This window comes from Eschrichtius robustus, chromosome 7 (genome assembly GCF_028021215.1).
Source record: "Eschrichtius robustus isolate mEscRob2 chromosome 7, mEscRob2.pri, whole genome shotgun sequence".
In the NCBI taxonomy this organism is placed as follows: domain Eukaryota; kingdom Metazoa; phylum Chordata; class Mammalia; order Artiodactyla; family Eschrichtiidae; genus Eschrichtius; species Eschrichtius robustus.
In genome coordinates, this window is record NC_090830.1 from 97363406 (window position 1) to 97383195 (window position 19790).

At 32.2% G+C, this 19790-nt stretch overlaps 1 protein-coding gene and 1 pseudogene across 1 annotated transcript in view; both read left to right on the plus strand.

Annotated features, from left to right (window-relative positions):
* PCDH15 (protocadherin related 15) overlaps window positions 1–18927 on the plus strand; it is a 1145650-nt gene extending 1126723 nt beyond the window's left edge. Inside the window, exons 36-38 of the mRNA XM_068548948.1 lie at window positions 1717–1722; window positions 16939–17047; window positions 18064–18927. Coding sequence (XP_068405049.1) covers window positions 1717–1722; window positions 16939–17047; window positions 18064–18927 — 979 coding nt within the window. The remainder of the gene's footprint in view (window positions 1–1716; window positions 1723–16938; window positions 17048–18063) is intronic.
* Window positions 13977–14105, plus strand: LOC137767893 (U4 spliceosomal RNA; annotated as a pseudogene).
* Window positions 18928–19790: the final 863 nt, after the last annotated feature.

Here is a 19790-nt window from a genome sequence, read left to right on the forward strand (position 1 = left end):
GAATAATTAAAATCTGAATGAAAATAAAGAATTAATATTAAATATCTAACCACTTAGGAATATTCTTTTCATTATATTCCTCTCTAATGAGACTGCTGTCTTGTTATATATAACTTAATATTTATAACTCTTGTATATACTCTCGTATATAACTTAATATTTCTCTTGCACTATTTGGAATCTCTAAGCAATATTAAATCATCATTTTTGAAAAAGTCTTTTAAATTATTGCTAAAAGACTTCATAGCTTTATAGTTTCTATAATGATGCTACCCTCAAGCCCTTATTTCTTTTGGAGATGTTTAACTTGTCTATATTTTTAAAAATTTCAAAAGTAACTATCAACATGAAATGCAGAACAACCAAGGATATTATACAATTTTGAATATGATTAAATTAAATCCAGGAAAATTTTATTAACTGGAATTTGGTGGAATTGAGGGACTAAGACACATTCTACTGTGTTACATTTGTAGTATTTACTAGTAGGAATAAAGCAAGCCTCAAAAATTATGAAATGTACCTTTTAATGGGAAAACTGTTTTTAAACATATATATCATATTATAGCTGTATTAATACTATTATACAAGGTTATATTGAAAATAGTTTTTAAAATGTTAAAACTGATTTTAATATATATTTTAATGCTAAAATTGAATTTAAAAGAACTTAACGCCTGGCATGCTACTTCTAGAGTAATAATATAATACAGGATTCATGCTTTAAATATATTTTTCATTTTTTTATAAGTTGAAAATGATGGTCTCTTTTTGAATTACTGGTGAATGTAGGAATTGAGCCAATAAGATTTGATTCTCTTTGATTGTGTTAACCACATTTAGCAAAACATGTTTGAACTAAAAAAAGATTTATGTGGAAAGTAGAATGTGTTTTATTTGAAATTAGTGAGGGATATATATTATTATATGTATACTATGACATCATCTGGAATCATATATTTGATGGTGATAATTTTCAAATAGCAACACTTAGGGATTATTTTTATTTGGAAAATTGTGGTAGATAGTAGAGGATTTTGCAATTCTAATATGTATTTATTGAAGTGTCAAGCTCTACACATTTAATTATCTGACAAATGTTTAAATTATCTATTCAAAAACTTTTTCAAGGATTCTAAGCATAAATTACTAGAAAATAAGCTATCTCGAAATGAATTATTATCAACTATTTTCTTTAAAAAATCAAGTCATTTTGAAAAAACAAAAAAGCCTTCACAAAATAATTAATAACTTCATGTAGATTCAACAATTACTCTGTAAGAGTCATCATAGTACTTCTATATTCCTTCCAAACAATACTTATGTCTTCTTTATAAATCAATATGGAGTAACTCTTCACTTAGGACATAGAAGCAATTCTTAGAATCTCATTTAAAATTTCTGTTTTAGAGTTGAAGTCATCCACATTTAATAGAGGTGAATTTTACCTATGTATAGGAGATAGATAGCTAGGTGTAATTTTATGTGATAAGACAAAATAAATTCCGTATGATTTTATCTAAAGCATTATTAAAATTATTCATATGAATAAATACAAAGAAAATATAAGATACATGCATTTTCTTTTTTGGATATGAATATTAAGTGTTTAAAGCAAGTTCCTGTTAATATTTTCATGATCATCTCAATTTAACTATAGTTAAAACTTCTTTTTTTCTATCACATGTTTTCTCTTTCTCACCTGTGGATACATAGGCATAAGTAAGTAAATAATATCATTCTAATACAAGGGTATTAGAAAAAAAAGATGCAATAGAATAGATTAACTGCTGTTTTAGACTATATACAGTAATCTTCATCTTTTACTGTACATTTACTTTTAAAAAGAAAGTTATCTTCTATACCTCATTCCCTCTTGATATCTTGAAATTGCATGAGTTTAAACAAGTGTTCCCACTGATAGTGCCTGTGCCTAGCAAAAGGAGTTTCAAAATTCTCCTTATTTTTTAATTTGTTTAAAATATTTATGGATATCTTTCCATCAAAAATGATGTGGTATCATTGTATAGACAGTTCTTTCCAAGAAAAAGAAAACCAAGAACAGATCTACACAGAAACAACTGCTATATAATGTCAACCCTGATTTTTAAAAACTACTTTTTAAGGTTTTAAAAGTGATTGCTGTTTATTTAATCCAAGTTGTCTCCACTTTTGAATTATTCAGGAGGTCCTGACCACCTGTAAGAATTCTCTCTTCCAGTTTGTATTTTTGCCAAATGCCACAATAATAACTTTGGCTTTATGTATCATTTTATTGTCTCACCTCTCATCCTGATTTTTATTAGGATGTGGCTTTGTGTCAATGTGGCTTTTAATTTTTTTTCAAAAAATTTCCCTTTTATTTCATTTCTACTATGTTGGTAAATATTAAATAACGAAAATAAATCTGTTACTCTGAGCTTGAGAGCAAAGTCTAATGACAGACTGTTTAAAACCACAAGTCCCCAGTCTTTCTGGGGAGAGGGTCCCAATGCTTTCATTAGAGACACTTACTTGTGCCCTTTGACTTATCCAATTTTATCTCTGACACACAGCCACTATGACTCAGTGACCATGTCTGAGCAAATCTTTCAGTGATATCAAAACTATGTTATATTAGTATATCTTTTCATTAAAGTGAGTCTTGACTAAAATTTGATCCATATCATGTTCAAAAGAAACACCAGAAGCCCTTCTTCTTATTTGTAATATTTATAGTGTTTTTAAACTATTAAGCATAAAATTGAGGGGCTCTTTCTGTATCCTCTTGCAAGCTTTATCTCAAATAGGAGAGTACTTTTAGCTCCAGGGCAGAATTACTAAAATGAGAGATAATGGACAGGTACTGAATCAGATACAGCTAAGGATCCTTTCCTCAAAACAGTCAGCTCTGAGCATCCTTAAACAAGGCAAAGGGTATGAAACCACTAGCCAACATGCTGGTCTGCAATTTGGAGAGCAGGGATTTATACACGAGAGAACTGTTATGTGTGGTCATGGAAGCTTCACATGGAAACTAAAAAAAGAAAAAAAAAAAATCAGTGTGCAGATTGACACATTTTTTAAAAAATGAAAATTTCTCATGCTGCTCACAGCTCTCTAGCTTTTCCTGCCCTGCCTTTTTGAGAACAGAAACATCAAAGTAATGGCTTGCTTCAGTAGATTAGTGTTATTTGGCCTTTTATATTTTGAAGTAGTAATGAGAACCATAAAAACATCTTTCTCATAAAAGCTATGTCACAACCTGTTTCCTTACATTTCATTATCTTCTTTTCTTTCAAGTCTTTTCCTTCTCTACCATTTCCAACAAAGCAGGGAAAATAAATCAGTCTCAGAAGACAGGAAACATCAGCACTTTTCTTCCAATACTGTTGAGGCTCACAAGCAGACTCATGTAGATGGATCTGTTAAGAACAGCTGGCCCAAGTCTGCAAGAGAATTCACACTGATGTCTGATGACGACGACTTAAATACCCACAGTACCATTTACAAGGAATATACAGATCAAAGGCCAACAAATTCGGACTTTTTACTAAGAACAGATTTTGTAGAGCCATTTTTACCCAAAATGCAAGCCAAGAATGAGTTTCTGAGGGGCCCAAGAGAAAAGATTCAGAGGATGTGGAATCGGCCAATCTGCTTACCTAGGAGACCAATGTGGGAACTTCCCAATAGGTCAGAAACCATAGCTCTAAAGCAAAGGCAAGGCAACAGGCAGGAAGCTGAAAATGAAAGTACTGGAACCAATCCAAACAAAAGAGGTAACAATAGACCCTTGCTTACAGCTGAAGGCACAAATGTAACAGAAAAAGAGGAAATAAGGCTTAGTGAATCACTGATTATACAAGGAACAGAACAGTTGCAATCTCTGTCTTCAGACTCTTCACTTTCCTCTCCTTGGTCTCACTCCTCGTTCTCCACTTTGCCAACCGTTTCAAGACCTGTGGAACTCAAATCAGAACCTAATGTTGTTGTTTCTCCTGCTGACTGTTCCTTGGAACTTTCTCCGTCAATGCCTTGCATTTTAAGTTCTGCACTCCTTAGCAGAGAGGCATCCGCTTGTATGATGACTTTTGAAACCAAAAGGGACATTTTCGAAAACCTTCCCCATCCACTAAAAATCTCTCCTCCTCCTCCTCCTCCTCCTCCTCCTCCTCCTCCTCCTTCTCCTCCTCCTCCTCCTGCGCCTCTTATCCTTACTCCTTTTGCTCTTTCCAGTCTTCCTCCTTCCCCTCCTTCTATTCTTCCTCCTCCTCCACTTCTTCCACTATCTGGTCCCCCTCCTCCTTCCTCTACTTCTCCTCCACTTTCGCTTTCCTCTCTTCCTCCACCATCTCCTTCTCTTCCTTCTTCACTGCCTCCTTCGACTTCAGTTCCATCCACGAAGTGTGTGTTTACACCAGCTACTAAACACACTGTCAATGTGACACCAGCCAAGGAAATGAAGTCCACTGTGATACAGCTGTCAACATCAACAACAGTGTGTAATGCAAATCCTCAAAGGGAACCAAAAGGCATCCTCAAGCATATAAAAAACTTAGCAGAACTTGAAAAGTCAGTAGCTAACATGTACAGTCAAATAGAAAAAAATAATCCACAAGCACACCTCTTAAAACTTCAAATGAGTTGCCCTTCAGAGACAACAAATATGGAAATGACATCTGAACAAAACCAGGAGAATTTGCACAATATTGTTGAGGGAATTGAAAAACAAACTCACAGTCAGTCTACTTCACTGTAACGTTGCTTTTCTGGTTTTAAATGGACAACTCTTTTGTTGACCATAAGCTTCAAGTGGAGGCAAATTTGAACATTAAAGAAGATTCCATTCTTTTACTTGAAACTCAATGCAATGCTGGTTTTTCCTCATTTTTAATTTAAAAGATTATTAATCTCACCATTACTAACTCATATTATAGATTTACCTTAATTTTCTTAACTACGAAGTAGTAGTATTTGTCTACATTTATTTAAAAAGTAAGTAATTTCAATCTATTTTTCAATGGGCATATATGGGCATGAAAGTTAGATATCCAACTTAAACCAATGTTTGTTTATCATGTTAAGTTTTACATTTACTTTTTGATCATAGTTGTATATGAGTGTTCCAGGAAAACAGCAGACTGTTACAAGTAAGCTAAAAAATGATATCATATGTTCTGTTATTTCCTTGAAGCCTATGTATTTGGTAAGAAGAAATACTACCAAAGTAAAATGTTATGTATCTAGAAATGTAGGAGATGACAGACATTATGGTATTCCAAAATAAATCTCAGGTGCTATAAGATGTAGACATCTGTTTTCTTATAAGAACACCCTTTACTCTGGCTTGCTTTTATCTTCCTAGTATGCTTATACATTTGATAAATCTTTTACTTTTTTCAATTGCTGTCTTATTCTATTTATTTCTCATTGTGCTTTCTCTTCCCTTCTTTATAATGGAAATAAATCTTGAGTTGCTGACTTCTGTAAGACATTTCATTGTTCCCACAAATGTTTAAAGTGCTCTTTAGTTTTGCTTGTTCACATTATTATATCATCTCCTTAATTATAATTTTATCGTAAGATTCTCCTTCAAAAATAATATTTATCTCCAGTTTAATAAATAAATTCTCATCTGTTTCAGCAAAAGACGGTTAAGTAAATGCCTACAAAGTTTTATCTAGTGTGAATTCAGTTATTATTTCATTGTTGAAAATTATATCCATTAAGTTTATCAATAGTATAAAACGTGCTTATGTATTAAAATTTAGAAAAATGCATTATCAGTTTTATTCCTAGTTGCTTTTAATTGCTATGGATAAATCATCCAAATTTAGCCTATAGCATGTAAATGAAATATAAAAATTTCAAAGAGAAATCAAGTGGAATATATCTGGTGAACTGTCACCAGTTTTATATATGTCTTTCCTCTTTGGTTTAGGCAAAGAAAATAAAAAATTATACTCTAGGTAGAAATTTCGGTAGTTGTAGTTGTTCTTACATCTTAGAGCTAAACTTGTTAAATTCTTAAAGGCATCAGCTAAGCTAAGTACCATCTTTCTGTCCTAATGAAAGCTACACTGGACCATCAAGTAATTACTTTGTTTTTTCCATCTCACACATGGAATAAATTTTGTTTACTGGAAATCCCCACTTTGAATACAAGTGTAATTGTTTATTATACTCTTCAGCTTTAATATTTTAGAAGATACAAGTCTGCACAGAGAAAAACACAATTCCAAAATATAGGGAAAGTCTTGCTTGATAATTGCCATTGTGAGTATATTAATACAGATTCAGAGCCCTACAATGAATGCATCATTTCATTGGTTTTGTTTGACTCATATTATGTGACATTTCTTCAAGAATTTGATCTGGCATCCCCAATTAACAATATCACATAAAAAATGTAGAGTTAATTATTTTCATTAGTTCCTCTACTTCAGATTCTTTTCATCCAAATCAAGAGTAATTTTTTTTCCTGGGGTTCTTGAACATGAATTTTTTCTCTCTTTCACTGAAAAACTTCAGTTGGAGTTTTTGTTGGCAGCTGGTCATATGCATGAGAACTTGTGCTATTTGGCGGACTCTGACAAGGTATTATTGACAACTGTGTAAGCCTTTAATGTGCAAGTGTGCGTGTGTGTGTGTGTTTATGCTATTTTGTATCAACCTCTTGGAAATGTGAAAGAAATGTCTTGATCATTCCTTAGAATTCTTTGATAATGAAATCTCTAAATAATTACCAAAGAAATATAAGAAATCCAAATAACAATTTTATGTAGGTATGTATAGCCTTATTAAATTGTTACTTTGTCCTTTTTTATAACATTTTTATAATTTAAAAATTTTATGAGTATCTTTTTTTGACTGGGAACTCTTTTTTCTTTTTTTTTTTTAAACATCTTTATTGGAGTATAATTGCTTTACAATGGTGTGTTAGTTTCTGCTTTATAACAAAGTGAATCAACTATACGTATACCTATATCCCCATACCCCCTCCCTCTTGCATCTTACACTTTTCAAATGAAACGTCCATTGCCATGTTTTATATTTAACCTAGTGTTTTACTGACACATTATATTTAGAGATTCCCTTCATCATAAAAGTCAATTGGAACATCTTCTACATGAGACCTAAAAATATTCTTTGAGTATACAAGCCAAAATATTATTTCTCTCCACAGCTCTTAAGCCCCCATAACCTGACAACCAACCTCTAAAAACAGAATGCCCTTTTTTCATTCTGCATTTATTATGATCCAGTTAGTGCACAAGAAATTATTAGGTACCTTATTAAAAGACATAAACAGGTTACCATACATTATCCTTATTGTTAAAAGTAAACAGTAATACAAACAAATGGTGTAAAATGAAAAATTAATACACATTGGATATAAACTACATAACAAGATGCATCAATATCATATGAATGGTTTTATAAGGATCAGTAGGAAGTCATGTTAATTGAAAGCAGACAGATAACTACACATATTGATTCTGTTGTTTACCTTTTCTGAGTTACTTTTTGCCTTTGAGCTAAGACAAACAATACAAATAACTGAATAAAAGGCATCAAAAAGGTTCAAAAAGTATAGTTCAACAAAAAGTATAGTTCATCTATTGCTATTTTAGTTCCTACGTTATGGAAAATATTGCTAATGAAAAGAAGCAATTTAAATATCCTAGAAAATAAAATATAGGTTTTATTGGATATTTTACATTACATATGTGACTCAGTAGTCATTATTAAAACCTAAATATGAGCTCTCAACTCTACATATCTCTAAAAGATACAAATTGAGTAAAAGCTGAAAATGTCTAAACTTCTAAATGCTTTAGGATTATCATTCCCCTATTGGCAGAACCATATAATATAAGCACACTGCAACACCCCCAGTGGATGCCTGAAACCTCGGATAGTACCAAACCCTGTATATACTTTTCTGTCCTATACTAATGGGTGGGTAGTGTATACAGCATGGATATACTGGAAAAAGGGCCTACTCATATCCTGGGAGGGACAGAGAAGGACGGTGTGAGGTTTCATAATGCTACTCAGATTGGAGTGCAATTTAAAACTTACAAACTTTTTATTTCCAGAACTTTCCATTTAATGTTTTTGGACCATGGTTGACTGCAGGTAGCAGATAGAGATACCACAGATAAGGGAGGACTATTGTAATAAATTGCTGATAGCAATATATGCGTATAAGCACTATATTACCATTATTACCAACAATTTCAATCAACAATGCCTTAACCACTTAAGATGCATTCAAATAAGCAGACTTATTTTTTAAAGTCCTTGAAATATTTTAAATAAACTTTCTACAGATTGTTTTGCTGAACTTTAGAAAGTCTTCATAGTAAATCTTCATTGCAATTGTTTATTAATTTCATATAGCATAGTCAACAGCACCAGTTTTATATTTTAGGTCAAGTGTTTAATGAATAATAAATGAAAAATCTTCATAATTAATGACATTCAACATTGAAAAGATTCCATGCTTTTTTCCCTCTCAAGTACAGTCAACTGTTTCACTTACTTGTCCATTTAACTTTATAATCTTTAGGTAATATTGAATGTTTGGCTATTATATCTCTAAAAACTCTTTTACTTCATGTTTAATAATGTAATTGACCTTTAAAGGCTAGTCAATATTTTGCATTTATTATTTTTAGAATAATTTGACACAAAAAAGTCTTACAAACATTTGGAAGAATATGTTCTAGTCATGGAGACATTTTTTTTTGTCCTGTACCAATATGTTTTTCATGTATGAAGCATATCTTTTCCCCAAATGAGTATCTTACATGTATCAAGACTTATTTAGGACAGACATGATGTAAAATATTTTTAATACAACTGATCATAACAGAGTCAAAGTATGTTATTATACACCATTGAGATAAAATAGATTGTGAATGGTCTGGTGTTCATATGGAATGAGGGTCTGGAGTGATAATTATTTTTAATAATGCAGGCATGAAACCTTGATTCTCCTGTCTTGATACTGCCACAAAATATATTTCTCACTGAGACAACATTTTAGAAAAATTTACCTTCTCAGTTTTTCTCTGATTTTCTTAAATTACCCTTATCTATAATTCTATTTAATCTGAAAAATCCAAGATGTTTAATACTGATTTCTTCATTTCTGCCTTGCAGGAGAGGTTATACATCAGAGGTAAGGGCTTTATGGTGTTATGTTACATTATAAGCTTATTAGGACAATATTTATGTTATAGGCAGGACTGATTTACATTCTTTCAAAATGAGGGTATTTTCATTTATTTTAACAAAACTTATAAGTATGCTTTGCTATTTATTTTCTTGTATATTTGTTGCTTCTTTGTTTTGGGGTTTTATGTCTATTATTCAATGGGTGAACAAAGATCAACTGCCGAACTTTTCAAAGATAAATTTATTTTTTCCTGAATTATCATCTCTCAATATTGTGACATTCCCCCAAATTTATTTTTCTAAGGCTATAAATCTAATCTAGAAACTGTTTCTAATTTAGATACTTTTTTTTTTTTTAATCAGTCCAAGGCTCATTCCTACCATGTTTGAGCTTGAGCTTTTGAAGAGTTAAAAACAAGTCAGACTATTAGAAAGCTGTGGCTTTTCTTTGTGTTAATTTGACTCTCAGTCTACAGAGAAGATACTGGGCATTCTGGCCAATGGTATTTGGTGAATAATACTGTAAGTGGTGCTATCAATGAATCACTGAGAAGTTAGTATGGTTTGGCATACAGCTCTTCAGTTAAGAGAATGAAATAAGCATATGACCTAATTGGCTAACAGTTTAGAATTCATACGACCTAGGTTTTCTGTAAATCAAAATGAATGCATTTAAGAAAAACTGATTTTCAGGAATAATTATAACGGCTAACAGATTGAATCAGAATATCTCTAACTTCAACTTCCTACCCCTTTAAGTGAATACCTTAACTGCACTAACTCATTAACATCTGTATCATGGAAAATCTATCCCTTCAGTCAAATAGTTGTTCTATTGGCCATTTCAAACAGTTGGTTCATTGGTAGGATTACCTCCCTGAACTTCTCTGCCCGCTTTCCCAATGCTTACTTCAAGATTTATGTTGTATAACTATTCCCCTCAAAAGTTGAGAAGCCAAAATTTGAATTGTGTATCTTGTTTTCATCTGGTTAAAGTACAAATTATCATGAAACAGATCAATAGAGACTGTGTTTTTTGAAAAATGTGGGTGAAATGGGGGGCAGTGGGAAATGACCTCTGCAAAAACTGAGGAAGGACAATTTCTTTAATCACAAAAGAATTTCTGAAAACGTGCTTAATGCTTGAGTTCAAGCAATCCACATTTTGGTAAAAAGAAAAATGGGGAGCATGTCTTAAATATAATGATGAATATATTACAACCATATCATTATTTTGTGTGCCCTACCCTTCTTCCTCATGAACCTGATTATATATAATATGACTGGGGAGAAAAAAAGAGGGGCAATTTAAAACAAGGTTAAATTTTGCTAAAAAGAATTGTGTGATACTTAAAGTGCTTCAGAACCATAAATGACTCTTTGTACTATGAAGCTTAAACCAAAATATCATTTATAGATTTTTATTTATTAAGGTTATTAGCTTTGATGTTAATTAAAACAACGATGAAATTAAAGCGCATTAATTAATTATGGTCTAACATTAATAGTCAAAATATTATTTAATGCTGTTAGTAGCTATCACATGAATAATAAATCATAACCCAAGGTAACCAGTTTTAAGCTGTGGCCTTTTTTTCTCTCTTTTCAATGATAATCTACTTTTTCCACCTGAATTATTTTCTAAACCTTTTTCTGTTTTACTTTCCTTTGGCAGCAACAACAACTGCTGAGGCCTTCTCTCCTTAAACCAGAGGTATCAATTTTTTTTCTTTTCAACCTTCACTGAGTCTTGACAATGTGACTTCGAGGCCCATCTAACATGTGGACAGAGTGGGTGGCTGCCAGTATGGCATAATTTTACAAGGAAGAGAAGAGGTGTTTTTAAATTAAAACAACTAAGCAAATAAATAAGCAAGCAAGTCACCTCTCTGCTGTTTTCTGGTGACTGAAATTCCAAATTTTTAGCTTCATTCTCTGGGAATTAGATAAATAAGACCTTTGTTCCTATTAAAAACAAGCAATCATTAAATGAAGCGAGTCATGAACCTGATCTGTCAGTTAGCTTAGTGAATCTAGATTCATCAGAACTGTTCTTGAGATCAGATTTAGGTTAGGCAAAGTCTGAAGAAAGAACGCTGACATCTGTGCTGAAATCACAAAGGTAGAAATTGGGTTGTGATAAACAGACTTTAATCATTGAAATGTGATTCAAAATACTGCCTTTGGGCACACGTCTGTTTTAAGATGCCTATGACATTTTCTTCTGCAAAAAGAAAAAAGATATTTGGAGTTATATAATAAATGCATATCATTTTTATTTATTTATTTATTATTCGTATATACTTCCTAAATAAAAAGCATATATATTAAAGTTAATTTTAAATATCTCCGTACTTTGGAAAATTTAGTATTTTATAAGCTCCACTTAAAAAAATTATTCCTTTATTCCTATTTCTCAACAACAGAATCTTAACTTTGCTAAAGACAGGCATTTTGTGGTTAGAATTTACTCCCCAAAATTGAGAGGTTGAGTGACAGGAATATTCAACTTTTATACATTTTATCAAAAATTTCCATGGAGACTTCTCCATAAACTGTTGAATCTGATAACTCAGAGTTAAAATCCAAATGCCAGTTACTGGATGCAAGGCCTTAGTCAAGCTATGTATCCTCCTAAGCATCAATTTCATCTTTTATAGAATGTTGGCAGTAATATTTAATATATAAGCTCCTAGCTCAGCAACTGGGACATACTGGGAAGAAATTCAGTAAATGGTAGTTATTTTTCTTGTTTTGTTTGCATCAGTATAAACTTTTATACTTTGGTCAATAAGATACTAGGTTAATTCTATGTGTGTGTGGTCAGCAAAAATGAATTTTTAAAATAACATTAAGCATTTGATCTGCCCATAAAAGCACCTTTTAGTAAGCTACTTAGCATGATTTTCTAAACTCTAGGATTTACCTGCTAAGTGGATGGCAACAGGGACTGTGTGGAACAGCAAAAAAGGCCACTATTCCACTGTGTTTTCAGGCTGACTTAAGGAGCTTCATGGTCACCAAGTCCTTCCTCCATTGTCTTTTTTTCTGGGTGGTAGAAGTATCCAAGACCGACCCTTCAGAGTATTCCCTTCTACTAGCTCCTATCTCTCCCTACAGACTATAGAGTGATAGCTTAAATCTATGATTGAGTTTCCTGGGTTCTTCCCCAGTTGCTCTATCCTTCTATTGTATTTTTTAAAGTCATTTGATGCCAGATATATATTGTAGCTAGCAAGAGCTGAGTTTCATTTACTGTTCAGAGAAAAAGAAAAAGTACGTGTCTGTAAAGAAAATTGATTATTTTAAAATCTGAAATCCACTCAGTCGCATTATGTTTCCATAAATATTTTTCATTATTGCTAAAAGTTATTAGAATTCAACTTCAAAACCTTTGGTTTTTTTTTAATTGTTGTAAGAACACATAACTTGAGATCTTTCTTCTTAAATTTTTAAGTTCGCAATACAGTATTGTTAGCTATAAGCAGAATGCTGCACAGCAATCTCTAAACTTTTTCATCTTGCTTAATTGAAACTTTAGACCTGTTACATAGCAACTCCACACTTCCCCCTCTCCCCATCCCCTGGCAACCATCATTTTACTTTCTGCTTCTCTGAGATTGACTATTTTAGATAACACATGTAAGTGAAGTCACGCAGCATTTGCCCTTCTGTGACGGGCTTATTTCACTTAGCACAGTGTTCTCAAGGTTCATCCATGTGGTAGCATATGGCAAGAGTTTTTTCTTTTTTCTTTTTTTTTTAAGGCTGAATAATACTCCGTTATGTACCACATTTTCTTTATACATTCTTCCATTGATGGACATTTAGGTTTCAACTTCAAAATCATTTGGCAGTCTTTGCTCAGTCTCCCTATGTATTAGATAAAACATGCATTGGTCAAGTAGTTAAGTCTTACTTCTGAGACCTATTTGCTTCATTTAAACCAGTATAATTATGTTGGGTTTTGGATGCCTCAAAAGTCTAAGCCTACCAATATGAAATGTGTATTTTTTTAAGTATCTAATTTGAATAAGTCAAATTTAGACTTTAACTTTGTCCCAATTTCTTATTGGTCTGAATTGGCTTCCTACAATAAACCTTTTCCTACAATAAACATTTTTATTGGAAATAAAACTGCAGACATAAAATCATATAGTGCAGCAAAATGAATTTTTACAGCGTGCTCATGCCCTACTAGCTCTCCAGAAGCCCCTCCATGTTAACACTCAGATATTATTTCTCCTTTCCCTACCACTCACCTAGCTTCTTTTTTCCCAAGATAAGTATTTAATACATATATTTAATTTCAGCTTTATCGAGGTATAAGTGACAAATTAAATTGTAAGATATTTCAAGTGTCCATTGTGGTGATTTGACATATGTATACACTGTGAAAAGACTAACACATCCATCCTCACATATTTATCTTTTTTTTAATTTTTATTTTTTTGGTGAGAATATTTAAGTTGTACCCTTTTAGCAAATTTCAGTCATACAGTACAGTGTTACCAACTGTAGTCACCATGTTTTATATTAGACGCTCAGACCTTGTTCACCTTATAGCTGAAAATTTGGACACTTTCACTAACCTCTCCCTACTTCCTGCACTCAGCAACCACTTTTCTACTCTGTTTCTATGAGTTTGGCTTTTAATTTGTTTTTTTATTTTCAGATTCCACATATAAGTAATACCATACAGTATTTGTATCTCTCTGTCTGGCTTGTTTCACTTAGCATAATGTCCTCAAGGTTTATTTCATGTTGTCATCACAAATGGCATGAGTTCCTTCTAAAGAGAGCCGTTTATTGCTCAGTAGCAGCAATATTGTAGCCAATGAGGTTTTTCCAAAGTGTGATTACTGCTAATTGAAAACTTTTTACCTGGTTTCTAACACCTAGATTGGTTTGTCTGTTTTTGAAGTTTATATAAATAGAATAATGTAGAATCATGTTTCATTTTGTACCTGACTTCCTTTGCTCATCATTCTGTTGGGGAGATTCATCTCTGCTGTGTGATGTAGTAGTGTGCTTATCTCATGGACTTTTGCATCAGTTTCACTTTTAGGCTGTTAGAGATGATGTATCTTGGTGAACAATTTTACATATATATGTTGGGCACATAGACTGAACTAAATTGAATTTCTGTGAAAAGAGATGCATATATTTGACTTTGGTATTATTCCCAAACATTTCCCAAATGGTTTTGCTAATTTATAATCCCTCCAGAAGTATATGAGAGCTCCATGTCCCTGACACAACATGGTATTGCTGATCTATCTATATCTATCTATCTATCTATCTATCTATCTATCTATCTATCTATCTATCTATTTACTTTTAGTTAATCTTGTGGGTAAACTGAATCCTTTTTAACATCAAAACTGGATTCCTTTGCAATTAATTAATTCACAAAGTATTTGTAACCGCAAATTCATCAGAGAGTACATTTAGTAGAGGAATTGCAAACTTATAAAAATCTAGGGAAGTGATGTAAATGAACAGAGTTTATTCAATGTAAAAAAAAAAAAAAAAAAAAAGAGCAGATGGGGCATCCGATTGTGACTGGGGGTGTAGATGTAAAAAATAATGTGGTTGAGAATACAGCAGTAACCAGGAGAAAACAAGATCGCTTTAAGGAGTAGTACCACCAACTAAATTCATGAAGTATAAAAATATGAGCCCAGTGTTGCCATCTTTTTATTTTTTGAGAGAAATCAAAACTCAGATCTTTAACAGCATTTTCTGATTAGCATTTGGGCAACTAATCACTTTTTTAAAATGATATTTGCCAAACAAAGCACAAGTGAAGGCTATTGTCCATTTCCATCATGCAGGCTGTGAATTTCCACACTTTTTAAATGATATATTAGTGTCCCCAGAGGACTTTTTTTCCTGACTCATACTATATCTGGATCAACAAAATTAGTTCTTACGAATAGTAGATGATCTTAGAAATAAGTATCCACTCGTTTTCCTGTGTATACCTATACGTTTTCCTTCTTCCCTTTTCTTACTTCATTGCAAATTAATTTGGTTAAACCTTGGCAGTTCAACTTATTTAAATGTTAAAATAGAGTTAAAGAGGGAAATACAGTGAAATTGAATTTAATAGTTATTTAAAACTAGTTCTATATGTATGTCTCAGGAAAAATAGCTTTCCATACGTGTAGAGTGACAAAAATCAATATTGTCTGGAATTTAGAACTGGAAACCTCGAAAGGGCCTATTGTCTGACAAATTTCTTTAAAAAAAAAAATTAAATTCAGAATTAGCAGTATGTTTTAAAGTGTAAATATCCTTGGGATATATCACACATTAGCACATTTTTTATTAATGTATAAATGATTATTTTCAGATCCTTTCATAAGAATAGCATTTGATGAATGGAAGAGCTCTAGATACTAGAAAATTGTTATCAGGATGATGAAACAGTGCTGAAGATAATGTTATAATTTTCTTCAAGGCTAGAGTGTATTAGTAATGTGTTAAATAGATTGAAATATTAACTGTCTATTGATAGTTTTTAAAATTATCTAAGAACAAATGATATGCTTATCCGTTATCTTTAACAGCTTTACCATTAGACAAAATTTACTTTCCCCCTCCTCAGTTCTAATAGCATAACTTAATTTTGTGTAAAAGAGTTACAGCCAAATATATATATATATATATATATATATATATATATATATATATTTGAATATGTTTAACTAACATTTGTAATTAAAGTTATTTTGACAGCAGTGTTTTGAGTCATCGAATACTAGGTCTGGAAATCTGACATTAAGCTGAAATGTGATAAGAATTTATTTTCAAATGTGATTTCTCTTTTTGAATAATAGGAGTTATCCATGGAGTCTGGAATTGATCCTGGCCAGGAATATGGACAAGATTATTACAGTTATGAGCATGGGTACATCTTCAGATTTTTTTATCCAGTATCTTAATATTTTTATGAATAATAAGGTTTTATTAAATGATTATTATTACTAGCATTTTTATGAGTGTCATTTCATCAGTTTCATTTTTGAAAATGAGTTATGTATCTAGTTTTAGCTTCAATCAAGTTTAACCATGTTTCTATATTGAATTCTGTTTTGATGTTTATATTGATATTGGCTACAACTTGAAAAATGCAATAAAATTATTCAACTTATTTAAATCAGAAATAGAAGTCAAACATATTTGCTCAATTCCTGAATTCACCATTTCTTTCATATGAGATATTTAACATTTTATCTAACCAATCAGCCTCAAGATTTGCCCAAGAGAAATGAAGAAGAAAACATACTTTAGAATCCGGTAATAAGCATTTCGAAAGTCAGTTCTACACACATAAGTTAACTGCTTTCTAAACATACAGTAGAGGAAAATAAAGACCATATTTGAAGCAGATTTTTTACTATAAACTTAGAGAATTTATGTTTTGAATAAGCTATCATACTTTCAGAAAGAATCAATTTGGCGCCCTAAATTCTTCAGTTAGTCAAGGAAAAATATTCCTTTCTCTTCACTCTAGTCTCTCCTAAAACTTAAATCTGAAATAACTGTTTTTCTTGTTATTCCCGGGTACCATTATGGCAAAAGTCATTGGTCTTCAGGTTATAGTTCTCTCTCTATGATTTTGTAACTAGTTTACAAGGAGCCCAACAGGTGCTGTATAAATATCTGTTGATTGAATGATGAAGAAAAAGAAGAAAACAGAGATCAGTCATGGTTATACAGATCAAATGAAAAACTGCTTAAAGTTGTAAGTTTCTGTTACAGGTATGAAATGCCTCAATATGGAAGTCGCCGTCGTTTGTTACCACCAACTGGACAAGAGGAATATGGTGAGGTGGTTGGCGAAGCTGAGGAGGAATATGAGGAGGAAGAGGTAATTACTGTAATTTTTTTATGTAATGTTAATATTTCAAGAAGAATATTTTTTAGCCCTATTTGAATAGCAGGCTACAAAACATTTCAAAAATCAGAAATCCTATTCACTTAGTAGTTGATTTCCATAGAACAATTTAATAACGCTAACCATTCCATTGCCTTGTCTATAGAAAGAAATTATTTTTATATAAGTTTTATTTATTTCTATAAAACATGAAACACTTGGAATAAAGCCACAATAAAATTTATATTGTATAAAATCCTAAATGTTATTCCATAAAGATAATATTATAATCAAATATGTTAAAAAGTATTTTGCAAAACAAAATGCTCCCACATTGTCTAGCAAACCTAAAAATCATGAAAAAGTGCAATATCGATCTTTTAATTATAAGAGAAAAATAAAATCACCAGTATTCTTAATGGAATTACATCATTTAAGTTTAAATTACCATAATTCAGCTATATCAAATTCTTATACTTTGCCTGAAATATTTATTTGGAATACTTATCCAAAAATTTTAAAGAAAAAAGTTTTAATGTCACTGTAGTTTTACCCTGTTCAAAATTTTAAAAATAGTCAGATTTTACATTAGCTATTCAGATAAGCTATCATAATTTCCTGATTGCTTAAAATTTTGTTAAAGCAAATACATAAAACTATTAATCAAAGTCTAGGGATGGGAGAGGGAAGAGGTAATGATTAATTTATTTCTTTCTCTTTTGATCTAAGGTGCAAAATAAATTTTGAATAAGAAAAAATGAGAAAGCATTAAATTTTGGTATTATAAGGTATAAGCTAAAATAAAATAATTTACATTTCCTTGAACACCTTCTGTCTCTATGCAGTGGGGATAAACAGTAGGGAATTGTGTGATTGTTCTATGAAGCCAGTTTTATAACTTGCATGAAGCTGTCAGCCTGCAGATTCACTCTTGCTTAACTTGTGTGAGACACGGTCACATAATAACCATTCCCCAGCTGACACTTCAATTGCATTTTCATGATTTTCAGGAAAAGGCAAAGAAAGTTAAAAAACCAAAAGTTGAAATTAGAGAGCCTAGTGAGGAGGAAGAAGTAGTTGTCACTATTGAAAAGCCACCAGCAGCTGAGCCAACATATACGACGTGGAAGAGAGCCAGGATATTCCCCATGATTTTTAAGAAAGTTAGAGGACTAGCTGATAGAAGAGGCATCATTGACCTTGAGGATGAAGAGTGGCAGAGACGCGTTGAGGGAGAAGATAAAGATTATTTGAAACTAACACTGGACCAAGAGGAAGCTACAGAAAGCACAGTAGAGTCGGAGGAGGAATCCTCAAGCGACTATACTGAATACAGTGAAGAGGAATCCGAGTTCAGTGAGTCTGAGACGACAGAAGAGGAGTCTGAGACAGAGACACCCTCTGAGGAGGAAGAAAGTTCTACCCCTGAATCAGAAGAATCTGAATCCACAGAGTCAGAAGGAGAAAAGGCAAGGAAGAACATTTTTCTTGCAAGAAGAAGGCCCATTGCTGAAGAGGTCAAGAAAGTCAAAGATAGAAAAGAGGAGCTACCTGAAGAGCCAGAAGAACGGAACGTGGAAGAAGAGGAGGAACGCCCAGCAGAAGAACAACAGGAAAGTGAGCTGGCCCCTGTGGAAGAGCCCACAGACCTTGAATCTCAAGACATCACTGAGGAGGGCAGTGCAGAATCAGCTTCAGTGGAAGGAGGTGTGGAAAGTGAGGAGGAGTCAGAATCGGGTAGGAGTAGCAGTAGTAGTGAAAGTCAGTCTGGAGGTCCTTGGGGCTTTCAGGTGCCAGAGTATGACCCAAGCAAGCGAGCAAACCAAAAGAAGTCTCCAGGAGCAAGCTCAGAAGGTTACAACACAGCACTTTAAAAGAGATCACAGTAGGTGAAAGTTTTGCGGTGATGAGTGCTCTTGTGTGCAGTGCCTTCTGTGTGTTCTCTGAAATGACACTTGAAGGGGAGGAAATTGATCATGATTCTTATCTGACTTGAGATTTAGAAGCATGCCAGAGAAGTGAATATATATGCTATCCAAACAAACAGATTTGTATATCAGAATATATTAGGGTAAATCTGACTGATCTTTCCTATATTAGTAATTCAGAAGACATGCAATCAGTTACTCAGTATTTAATATTTCATACTGTGATTTCTGTTAATGCAGTGTGGCATTATGTATTGCCAGTGATGCTCTGACTACTGGAATGGACTATATGAATATATATATATATTTTATATATATATATATATATATATATATATATATATATATATATATATATATACAGCGGTTTTGTATCATCTTAAATCCTTAGGACAAGCTGTAACAAATGAGATCTCTACAAGTCTACTTTTGCATATATGTACATTTCAAATGGCAAACATATTATCAAAAATACCATGAACATGTTCAGTTAGGTTTATAGCTGGCAGTTTCAAATATTAGAAGTTGAATTATATAAATTTAAAAAAATAAAAGTTATTACCATTTCCTTTCTGTTGTGGATAGGAATTAAAGTGGATTTAGAAAAAAAATTGAATTGTAACAGTTATAAATTTTTTTTCTGGGTAACATAATAATTTTGAAATATATATCTGGAAATCCAAAATCATGGCTTACTTAGTGCAACACGTTGGTACTTCACATATCCCAAAAATGACAATACTATTTTAAGAATAACCAAGTAGTTTTTCACCTCTGCACCTTGTCATTTCTAATGTGGATTGGTAAAA